General features: G+C 42.7%; 1 protein-coding gene across 1 annotated transcript in view; it reads left to right on the top strand.

Annotated features, from left to right (window-relative positions):
- SMARCC1 (SWI/SNF related, matrix associated, actin dependent regulator of chromatin subfamily c member 1) overlaps window positions 1-12,291 on the top strand; it is a 90,698-nt gene that overhangs the window by 49,825 nt on the left and 28,582 nt on the right. Inside the window, exons 20-22 of the mRNA XM_055803680.1 lie at window positions 1,014-1,272; window positions 1,935-2,096; window positions 12,056-12,111. Of these exons, the coding sequence (XP_055659655.1) occupies window positions 1,014-1,272; window positions 1,935-2,096; window positions 12,056-12,111 (477 nt within the window). The remainder of the gene's footprint in view (window positions 1-1,013; window positions 1,273-1,934; window positions 2,097-12,055; window positions 12,112-12,291) is intronic.

Raw genomic sequence — 12,291 nt, 5'->3', positions numbered from 1 at the left:
AGAGTTCAAATGGCTTTTTGGTTTTTTCTGAGTGACTGGACCATGAATCATCTCAGTGATGTGAAAGTTAATGGTTGAGGGGAATGCTTTATGCTTTCCAAATGCTCAAATAACTAAAACAGTTTTCATGAAAAAAACCCACTTGTTACAGGATAATATGTATTAGGCTACCACTTTGGGCTTTTACAGTACTAATTTGTTATTTTTTCAACAACTAATGCAGGGACTTCAGTAGCTCGTTGTTAAGTAGCTTTAAAAGCGTCTGAAATTCTGCATTACAAAATCTTTGATTTAATTTGGAAGTTTTTATCGGGTGGCTTATCTCTACGTAATAAAGATTTGTTAACCTGAAAGCATAACAGAAATCAGACTGGTTAACTCTTGCTAGAGAACTGCTCTCGTCTGGCTTCGTAATGTAGAATACATTTTCTTTATTTCCTCTGGTATCTTGGTTTGATGCTGTTAGATTTTCATAACATCTGTTGGATGTAAAGACTGGACTTCACAGTCATGACTAGTATGTATGTTTGAAATAAATCTTGCTCCTGCCCCAGAGAGCCTAGTGCGTTCAGACAGAAGTGAGAGAACACACGAGTGCCCTCAGGGGGAGTACTTATGGGAATTAGAACAATAGGTGAGACTTGGTGAGATAAGCAAACTTATTCCTCCGTAAAGCTTTTCATGTGGAAGCAAAATGGGGAAACACTGACTATGCAAATATTATTAGTAAATCCCAAATCTTTTGACAATACTTTTTGGTAGAGTAACAGCATAAAACTCGTGATGATCCCTGCAGCTTAAATTTAACTGATGTCCTAGTGAGGTGTTCATATTTATTATGCAGAATAATTTTGCTTCCAGGAAAAATATGATTTTAAATAGTTGTCTGATCCCAATTTATTGTTCCATCACCAAAATAACTAGTATTGAAAGTATTTTTGCATGAAATAAGGGTGGGTGGGTGTGTTCCCCAGAGCAGTTGACATATATACAATGATTTTTGTCTTTTGCAGGCTCTGGAGATGTACAAAGATGACTGGAACAAAGTCTCAGAGCACGTTGGGAGCCGTACCCAAGATGAGTGCATTCTCCATTTTCTGAGACTTCCCATCGAAGACCCCTATTTGGAGAACTCCGACGCGTCCCTGGGCCCGCTGGCGTACCAGCCCGTGCCCTTCAGCCAGTCCGGCAATCCAGTGATGAGTACTGTGGCTTTCCTGGCATCGGTGGTGGATCCCCGGGTGGCATCAGCCGCAGCAAAGGCTGCGTTAGGTATGAGTTGGCCCCGGCAATTTTTTTCACCTGGTCTCTACAACTTTGCTCTCTGTTAGTCTGGTCTTAAAGTGGACTGTTTCTAGAGTTTAAGGATGAGCAGTAAGTGGTAAAAAACAAGTTTACAGTTGTGTAGAAAACAGGTCTACTGATACCGGGTCTTGTGTTCTGTTGTTACCGAAGCAGAGTTAAAGTAGCTCTTAAAGGTCACTGAATGTCTAAAGATGGCTTGCATTTCCCTTCTGTGCTCACCGACTATTGATAGTACTTGCAGGTGCCACCTCATAGTTGGTGTTACTGTGACCACTGTCAGTAGTTTAGCTATGGGTAAATGCACAATGCTGAACTTTCAGTTTTCTGGTTTTACTTGTCCAAAATTATCTGCTGTAGTTATGTGTCCTTTAAGAAACTTGATGAAATAGTTCCTTTCACTTTTTTCCTTATTTTCCCACACAAAAGACAATTTTATATAACTGGCAAGAGAACCTTTCCTACCACATTCAAAAGAGAAAATTAACTACCTAATGTGAAAAGAAGGAACTTATATATTTGAGAATTCACTTTGTCACGAGATTTACCTGCACATTGACAGGAGAAAATTGTAACTTTTGATTTGCCATGAAATCCTCATAATGTAACGTTTTCTGTGTAAATTTTAACAGAGGAATTTTCTCGAGTCAGAGAGGAGGTACCACTGGAGCTTGTTGAAGCTCATGTAAAGAAGGTGCAGGAAGCAGCACGAGCCTCTGGGAAGGTGGATCCAACATATGGACTAGAGAGCAGCTGTATTGCTGGAACAGGTCCAGATGAGCCGGAAAAAATCGGTAGGCTCTCCATCAAAATGCAGAAGTTTTTGCAGATGAGTTTCCTTAGGCATTTTCTTCTGACTCGTAATAAACCGTAAGTTCACCTTCAGCAGGAGATGGAAATTGTGGCTGAGGAGAGTGTGACAGGTCATTCCACTTCTGCTTGCTGCAGGATCATTAACTCTTGACACTGAATTAATGAATTTGTGACTAGCTTTAATTTTAGAAATTTATTTTCCTACTCTCACTACATGGAAATGCCATTGCTGGGGTGCACAGACTTGAGTGAGCAAAAATACCAGAGCAGAACATTTCATGCCGATTCTGTGGGTATTAGAGGATGCTGCCTTTCTAGCATTATAGTTACAGTACAGCAAACTGTTTTGCTGGCTCTTTGTGCTGCAGCTCAATCTGTAATGTTATATCACATCTTTTGGTAATCAGTTTTAATGTTAGTATTTTATTCTGAATAGATTGCTAACTGCGGTGGCAGCTGAAGAGGAGCTCTTTGTTAGATGTTGGGCTGGTACACGATTATGTCACAGTTCCTGGCTCTGGTTGTTGTATTTTACACTGCCGTATTAACAAACTCAAGCTTTAGAGCTCAGTTTCAGTTGAGCTGTCTTCTGTAGTATTCAGCAGATATTCTGGTATTAAGTCTCTTACCTGAAACCTTGTTATCCATTACTATGGAGAGTAAAAGCATACTTGTGCAGCTCCCTATGAAGTGAAACCACTTTGTGTAGCCCCTTTCTGTTTAACTCTGTTTTGGCTCTCCTTAACAGATAGTAGATACAGTTTGCTACGTACCTACTGACTTTCTCAAAGACTTTTAATCTCTTCAGTTTGGTACAGATCTACTGTCTTGTCAGAAGATCTTTATTTTTCTTGCCGGCTTTGTTGGCTGCTGCTTTGTTCAGCTTATCACAAATCATTTTAGTGCATTTAGTGACTAGATCTTTAAAGGCACATATAGCTTTGGGTAAAACTGAACAGAATGTAATCTAGATTGACTGGAAGGTTTGATTTGGGCTGTGCTTGTGCATCTCATAGTTGACCTGCTCTCACCCCACTAGAGACATGAGCAAGATGCCAGATTGTGTGTTGGGATCGTAACAGGCCCCTTGTGTTTCAGTGCTGTTCAGTTCTCAGCCGCTAGTCGCAGGTGAAGAGGCAGGTCTGCTGTTTGTAGTACTTAATGTCCGTTGTAAAACTACACTTCTAAATTAGATTTAAAAGTACTGCTTAACTCATGAAGATTGTAAAATAGACATGAACAGACCACGCAATCCTGTCACATTTTTCAGTTCTACGCTCAGCAGGACAGACTTGGTGCTTTGGGAAGATGTGGGGTGCATGCTGAAAAGGGAGCACTGGCATCTGGAGTATCTGCTGCTCCCTGTTCTGCAGTGCTCGGTGCAAAGCTGACAGCAAGCATTGAAGCTCTGTTGAACGGGCAAGGCTTTGGTGTTTTTCACGTCTGTTGTGAAACAAATCTAGGTGTTACTCCATCTGTGACTAAGTTTAATTTGATAGTTATTTTAAAAGAAGTTCAGCTTAAGTTAATTTTTTTTGCCTGGGGTTTTGTTTCTCTCTTCCATATTCTCCCAGGTACGGATGTCACTGCAGTATGTTCAGGACCTTTATACCATGTATGCTACTTTGGGACTTAATTTTTAATCCTGCAGCATGACCATGGAAGGTTACCATTGCTAGTCTTGTAGGTTAGCCCTTTTTCTAGGAGAAGTTGTGCACAAGTTGCAAATAGAGGTTCTGAAGTGCTTGTCATCTAATATGGGGAGCTGGAGAGCAGATGACCATAACACGATTATTTCTGAATGAGCTGTGTGGTGAGTTCTATAAGTAATGCTGTCCTGTTATAGTTAATGCGATTTGTATTGGGCTGTGACTAATGGAATAAATTAGGACAACAGCAGATGGTTCTCCCTGGGGGAGCTGCTCAGCAAGAGTGAACTGGGTCACTCAACAATCTGTGGTGCCTTCCACCTCCAAAACAGCTTTGCACTGGGAGGCACGGGGGAATCCATAGCTTGCACTCGCAGAGGTGTGTTTAATACGCTGAAGTACAGTGTTGTGGTGTGCAGCTGCTGAAATGGAGCTGGGTTTTTGCATGGCTAGACCTGAAGTTTTATATTTAAATGTCACTGTGGAGAACGAAAAATATCTACTTAAGGTTCCGTACCATAATTAAAGTTCATCGGTGTTTACATTTTAGAAATAAAAGTATGTCACAGCTCCATAATTTAAAAACTCTTAGTATTGGTAAATTGTAGGCATTATGGACTGCGAAAGGGGAAAATATAACTGGAGCAGACTGCAGGAGCTTATGCTAATATCCAAGAATCTCCCCTTTTAAGGCTTCATTGTTATTTTTTCTAAAAGCTGGTGGTGGTTCCTTTTAAATTGATAATAGTAAGGCTTCGGTAGAGTTAAGAGGAGACTCAGGTGGTTCATATGCTGTGGTAAGCGTGGAAGGCATGGTCTCTTCTTTCAGAGGTAGTGCCCCACTGGAGATTGCAGTGATAGGTGAAGGTGTGCTGCATCTGCTTTAGTAAAAAGGAATTGAGGAGAGCAAGCAAGGGGTCCTAGCTCTTTAGGCTAGTGATTAAGCACACCTGTGGTACTTAGTAGTTTCAATTAAGTCTTCACTGAGTATGTGCACTTTCTTAATGGCTTTCCAAAGGTGATTAACTATATTGATTGCATATATGTGCACTGAATGAGGCACAAGGCAATCTCTGAAGTGCCTGTGTTGCAGGCAGTTACTTGTGTGTTTTAGGTCTTGGTCCAACAAGTATTTCACTGGAAGTATTTCTGCTGGCACGGGTGTATGGGTGCTTCAAGCTGTAACTCATCTGTGACAGTAAACAGAGGGAATGGTCACCTCACTTACTGGCTCTGCTGCAACTGCAATTTAAATGGGTGATTAAATTTAACATTTTATGGATTATTGTGTATCATTCTGAAATACGCATACTAGAAAACTATACCCAAGTATATGTACCTGCAAGAAGCTAGTTTACTTCACTTTTGGCTAGATGATTTCTCTTGTGGTCTCCAGGGTGTGCTTTAACTCTGAAATAATGCAGGCATTGCTAAAATGAGCAGACTGGGAGTACTTCACTCACTTTGCGTGTATCCAGGTGCCTGTGAGCTACTTCTGCACCGCTGGAGGATGGTGGACTCGTGCAGCTCGCACGAAAGCTGCAGCAGCTTTCTGTGAACTTCTCTGCAGAAGCCCACCTCGTTGTTGTGCTGTACGCCTGCAAGCTGTGGGAAGCTGAAACAGAGGAAACTGGGCATTGTGGAGTCCTGACTTTCTGGGGGAGATGCAGAGTTGTGGTTTAGATAATAGCATAACTATGGTATTCAGACCCAGGATTTTTCCATAGCTGCTGTATGTTTCCTCTCAATTAAATATTAATATTCAGACCTGAGTTTTGACAGGTTGTATGTGTTGCCTTAGTGAAAGCAAAGGAGACTAGGGTGTCTTGAAGGGCAACTTTACTTGCCGAGCTGAAACTCTCACTAGTGATTCTGTGCATTTGTATGTGGGGGTTTGCTTATTGTTCTTCTGATGACAGCAAAGGTTACGTAGCTGCTTGTGCTGCAAGTATCTGTTTGCTGGTAATGCAGTAAATTCTTACCATGGAAATGTTTTACAGTTTTCCTTGTTGACCTCAACTTCTCTGTGAATTCACTAGGCTTCATCAGAATTCAGTTCTAAGTGTTCTTGGGGCTCTGTGTTCTTGGAGATAATAGGCAAAACAGAACCAGCTTCCATAGAGACAGAAAATATTTGCTGCTTCAGGTTTGAAGAGGTGCATGGAGAGGCGACGTTTCCTGGTCTGCAAGTTTTCTCCCTCTTGAAAGATGTCTTGTGGTGTCTTGCAACCATCTGCCTCTTGCTGGTTTAAGAAATACTGTTAATTTGATTCCCCCGCATCCTGCAAGGTATAATACTAAACCTGCTGAAGAGGGTTAAAGGGCATCGCTGGTGCCATGTAAAAGGGATTACAGGATCTTTTCTCATTAAAGTTAGGTCTTCCCCTTTCGTAACAGGGACGTGTGTATCCACTAATCAATTCCTGTTTGCATTGTCTGTTATGTATTTTCATTAACTTCATTTAGATCATACAGGAAAATCACTATGGTTGTGTTTGTATGTAACAAAGACAGGAGTAATTTCTGTCATTCTCATGCAGGTCAGAAATGTTTTGGCTTTTTTCCCTAATCCTTTCATATTTGAACTAGATTAATTTTTGTGGGACTTGTAGTTATTTTGAGGTACTTTCAACAGCCTGTAATTCAGAAGCAAAAACTTGCTTCAAGTCAGTTGAACCTATTTAACCCCCAAACTAATAATTGATAGCTTTCATTTTCTTTTTCCTTACACATGTAGTATTTCAGCGTGGTCCCATCGATGTGCACAAGTGCAGAACGGCTGATGGCAGTGGGCACTGTGGAGGCATAGTGCTGTCACTGCAAATAACAGCTTAGTAACTAATAAAACAGTTTTCAAAAACCATGGGCTACAACCTGCCTAAAGTTGTCATCCTAATTTTCAAATAGCATTTATTATTACTGCCGAGACTAGAAACCCAGAGTTAAATCAGGATGTTCACAATAATCTTGCTGTCACACATACATACCTTCTGACTCTCTTGGTAGCCGAATGTGTCCCTTTGTAATAGAAAAGAACACTTTGGTTTGCAAAGTGTCCATCAATGTGTTATGATGCAAGGGAGAGTCCAAAGACTGTTTTCCTTACCGTGAGATGCTCTATCTGGTTTTTTTCTTTGAGAAAATCCTCTCTAAAGGGTGGCTGGGAAACACTTAGTCTCTGGGATGTCCTGTTTGCCTTGGAACTTCCTCTGCAGCAGTAGTCACTTAACAGCTGTTGGCATGGTCTGCTAATTGGTGTACAGGTTTGCCCAGAGCAGCTGTGGGTGCCCCAGCCCTGGCAGTGCCCAAGGCCAGGCTGGATGGGGCTGGGAGCCACCGGGGCTGGGGGAAGGGGGCCCTGCGCGTGGCAGGGGTGGGACTGGGGGGGCTTTAAGGGCCCTTCCAACCCAAACCGTTCTGGGATTCTGTGAAATAAAAAAGGAATGTTTTATAAAACTCACCCCAATACTTGCACAGAACTGATAGCAAACACTTAGAATCCATTGTGATGCTTGATGTGTAGTGAGTATATCATAAACCTACCAAAACTCATCCTGCACTTACATCTTCAGCTGCCGCAGCAACCTGCACATTGCTGGATGTTGCTTTTCTGAAAAACTTGACCTTAAGGTGGGAAACCTTGAAACACGCTGTAATCAGAAAATAAAAGCCACCACATTTGAAACTGAGTTTGGAGTGGAAAGACCGTTCAATCTTACTCGAAAGACACAAGAACAAACTGAGTAGAGCAGGAAAGTGTGTGTCTTGTAGGACTTTATTTTATGCCATTTGTAGGGGCCACTTACATGATTATTGCCTTACAGCTTTCCAAGTGCAATTCAGAATCTAGCGAGGAGCATTGTCACCTGTGAAGCTTTGCATTCCTGAGCATATCACATGCAGCTGTGTGACAGGAACCTTCCAGGGAATTTCCACCCCCCAACTCAGAGTGTAAATGTGCAGCCGCAGGTGTCTGCAGGAGCTCCTTTGGGCTGGGAGCCTCCAGCAGGTGAGGTGGTACCTGCTGGCTGCTGTATCTTGTTGCTGACATAGGATTTTGAGAGTTGAGTCTCTGCTCAGCCTGATTCTAGCCTGGAGAACTTCAGCTCCAGGTTCTCATCTTCCAAAAGAGTGAGAAAATTAGCATGTCATTAGCTTTTAAGAGACAGGGTTCTCTCCTTTTTGGCTTAAGATTGTCCACAGATTAGAGCTTTTATGGCCTGTTTCACTGACTTGGAGTTTTGCATGAAGCAGAACTTGAGAATTGTCTTCACTTCTTCTGTCCTGTGGTTAAGTTTTGGGTTGTTTATACAAAATTACAGATCTTTTTTCTTTCAGTTATGCTGTATCCCAACACTAGGAATCTTGAAGTTCTTGTTGCGTGGGCTAAGCTACCTGGGAATGAAAACTTGTGTATTCCTGTGCAGTGTTCTTTTAGTTTGAACTCATAATCTTCCACTCTACCAACCCAAGTGCACCTGGAGTGCTCTGTGCTTTGGCTCCACTTTTTTTGCTGAAGAAGAGAATAAAGCTTTCTTTGTAAAGCTTTCCCTTTCATTTTCTAGGAGGGATGATATTTTTAAGCCCAGTTTGGAGCTCTACTTCTAGGCTTGAAATAGCTGTTTGACAAATCTAATCTAGATTTTCCCTGTGACATTACTGGGTCACTAAATCCTAACTCAGATAAAACTTCTGAGGAAGTATGTCCCCAGTCTCCATAAACTGAGTTATGGTGGTGGATACCTCCAGATAAGTAGGTTTATCACTTAAAATAACCCATAGGGAAAACCATTATCTTTGTCAGACATTTTGGTATGATTTTCTTATATATGGAAGGGACTTCTGTAAAAAAACTTTTCTACAGAACTATTGCTATTAAAGCAAAACACTTCGTACACCTCTTTTTCAGTAATCTTCATTTTACTGGTGGAAAATGAACACCCTGCACCAGCTAATGTCTTCAGAAGCTTAGATGGATCAGGGCTTTTCCCCGGCAGTTTTATACTGGTATGGCAGCATGTGTTGGAGTCTCATCTAAATAAGCTCCTTCTTTAATGTCCCTGTACATTGCATTGTACTTGAGTTTTTCTGTTCTTGCAGAACAGCAATGAAGATCCTAGACAAGGAGTACGCGATTGTGCTGACACTTCTTTCTTGTCCATTTTTGCAGAACAGCTGGGTGCAGCAAATCAGGATTTCTTGGACTTTTAAACAATCCATATGCAAAATATCAGCAAGTAGTAGTATGTTACTCGGGCACCTTCATGGTGTTCTCCATCAGTATGTTTGTTGTTATCCTCTTATCCAAGAGGCCTGCTATCATTAGTGGGAACGTTTTAAATAAATGCTTTGTAAAGGAATAACTTCCCGAATGAACCAAGGACTAGGAGTGAGAGATGCATCCTAAGCACAAGCCTGCTCTTAAAACAGTCACTTCTTTTATGAGGTGCATGCATTCAGAACGATGGTGTCAGTGATTTTTTTAAATTTTTTTAAAATTTTTTTTCCTTCCTCATTTTGGTCTTGCTTGTATACCGGTCAGACTGTTTTACCTAGTCCTCGGTTGTAGATGCTGAAGTTAGATGGGATGATCACTGGTTATCTGCTAGTCAAAAAGCAATCTGTAACGCAAGGGTGCCTGGCTCTGTTTTGGCAGAACTCTTCAGACATCTCTGTAATAGCTGTTTGAGTGCCAAACAGACAGTAAATAAGAGGTTACAAGCTTGAAGAGCTCAGTCTAGTCAGCCAGAAAAACAAACTAAACGAGCAATAGCAGGAAGCACATAGTAGTAGCATGCTGAAGCCGAGGTTTTTCTGTGCGTGGTGGTAGGACACTCTGAAGGTGCTTGTGGTCAAGGGCAGGTTTTTACTGGTGTCTGGCAAACTTGTTCTGGGCTCCAGTTAGGAAGGTGTAAGAGGCGGTGGGTGCTGTCCAGCAGTGCACTTCCACGGCCATAGGAGAACCTGCCGAGTGCCCACATAGCTCATGTTACATACTTGAGAGGATGACTTCTTTGGTCAGACACCAGATGGTGGAGATTTTTGATGACCAGCTCAGACCTGGAGGCTGCCGTGGTATAGGTGAGCTGCCTCTGCTCTTGGCAGAGGTCTCCTGCTGAGCATGTGCTTGGCACGCTTTTCCTTTTCCATGATGAAGTACTTCATGGCTCCTGTATGGGCACCTTGGCTTGGAGCCAGTCTTGGCAGAGGTGCTCTCATGTGATTTCTCTGAAATTCAGGTCACGGTGTAAGGCAGAGGCTCCACCTCCTGGAGCAGTCCAGGGAATTGTTACTGGCCAGAGAACCCAACTGGTGGTTGTATGGAGAGCCCTACGCATTTTACACCACCTGTCAGCTGTACCTGAAGACACTGGGGAGAATTAAAAGCTTGCCCGCTGCTAATTTTCTTTAGCGTTAGCCCTGAAGGTGCAACTTGGCTCTGTTTTTTCAGAGTATCTTGGAAAGCATGCTTTTTAAAAAGCTGGAAGCTGAGCAGGCTACCCTGTGATCATGTTGGCATGAGGTGTGCTCGTTCATAGAATCACAAAATCTGTTGGATTGGAAAAGATCTTTAAAATCATTGAGTCCAACTGCTAACCCAGCACTGCCAAGTCCACCACTAAACCAAGTCCCTGAGCACCACATCTAGGTGTATTTTAAACACCCCCAGGGATGGCGACTTCACCGCCTCCCTGGGCAGCGCTTGACAAACCTTTCAGGGAAGACTTTTTCCCCAATACCTGATTCAAACCTGCCCTGGGGCAAGGTGAGGCCGTTTCCTCTTGTCCTGTCACTTGTTCCTGGGAGCAGAGACCGACCACCCCCTCGCTGCACCCCCCTGTCAGGCAGCTGCAGGGAGCAAGAAGGTCCCCCCTGAGCCCCCTTCTCTCCAGGCTGACCCCCCCCATCTCCACACCACTGAACTGGTGCTCCAGCCCCTTCCCCAGCCCCCTGTCCGGCTCTGTTTCTTGTTTGTTGGGATGGCTGTGGTTTGGATGCAGGGGGAACTCAGAGCTTTCAGCTGGTAATTTCTATGCTTTTCTTGCTTTATCTCTAACCAACAACCAGCTCTTGCGCTCAGATGTGATTCATATCTGGTTTGACACCTAACCAGGCAGCTGCAGTTGGGCTCTTGAGGAGCTGCAGTACAGCTTTTTTTCAGTGAGGAGGCAAATAAAGTGTTTGGGTTTAACTTGGATCATTGCCTTGATCAAATCTTCAGTACAAACCCACAATATTGGTATCGTTGCAGCTGAGGAAGGAGCAAGAGAATGAACAGTCCAGGTCTGAGCAGGAGCACCCTCCAGGAGTATCTGCCACAGGGCTGTGCCTTTTGGGCCAGTTTCTTTAAGTTTCCGTGTTCGGTTCTGTCTCAGACATCTGCTTTGACTGTGGCTGTGAGGGCTTGGGTACAATTTCCCAGTGCTTTTGGGAGAGCTGTGTTTGGAGGAACAGCACAAAGAGCCGTACAGGACTGGGGAACCAGTTGGCCATGGTGTTTGTGCAGAGCAGCGGGTGCGAAGGGTGTGGGACGAAGTTTTGCTGTGCAGGGTTTCACGTCACACCGGTGCGGTGGTTTTCAGGCCGGAAATGACAAGAGATCCTTAGTGTTTAAGAACAGTATTAGTGCTTTAATAAACGTGTGTAATGTTACGCTGGTGTTGAATAATTTTGAAGTCTGCTTCGGAGAATTCTGGGATTTGTGCCACCTGCAAAATGGAATTTAATTCTTCAGCTGACCTGCAGCGCATGACAATGCCTCTGGATGGACCTTTCATCGAAAGCAGCTCAGGGGATCTTGTGCTAAAGAGGAATTACAAGTCTGGCAGTACCATAATTTAGGTTAATCACGTAACTGACAACCATCTACAGAATCAAATTGGCTGTATTGAGAAAAACACTTTATAATACTATGACTTACCAGTGGGAATTACCCTGACTTGAATACTGCAGAACTGTGCATCAGACTGTCCTTTAGCTAGAATTGATAGATTTGGTGGTTTCTCACTACATGGATAGACTGGAGGTTTCAGCAGAGCATAGATAATTTAACATTTTATCTTGCTTGTTGGGCTGAAAAGAAAAAACAGTTAAATTTAAATTTGGAAGTAAACTTGATCTTTGAAACTAAAATTAGTTTAATAAGCTTTTAGTCTTCCAGGAGTTTAGTGTTACAACTTTCTTTAAACCGCTATTAGTAGAGAACAGAAAATGTTAGTTGACCCTGAAATAAATGTTGAGTGTGATAAATTGATGTTATGGGGATTCTGAATACTTATTTGTTTCCTCAGATGGAGCTGAAGAAGAAAAGATGGAAACTGAGGCAGATGGGCAACAGTCTGAGAAGGTAAGCTTGGCTCGGTACACTGGTCCTGAAAAAGATACTTCTGACATTTGCAAACCCAAATTCCTACATTCTAAAATGCCCGATAAGAAAGGTAGACGGTAGTGTGCTGGTCAATGTACATCCATAGGGAACAGGTTTCAGTCTCCATAGTGCATTGTTTTCTTACAAGTGATGTAGTCT

This window comes from Falco peregrinus, chromosome 5 (assembly GCF_023634155.1).
Source record: "Falco peregrinus isolate bFalPer1 chromosome 5, bFalPer1.pri, whole genome shotgun sequence".
Classification (NCBI taxonomy): Eukaryota; Metazoa; Chordata; class Aves; order Falconiformes; family Falconidae; genus Falco; species Falco peregrinus.
This window is presented reverse-complemented; position numbering and strand designations above follow the sequence as displayed.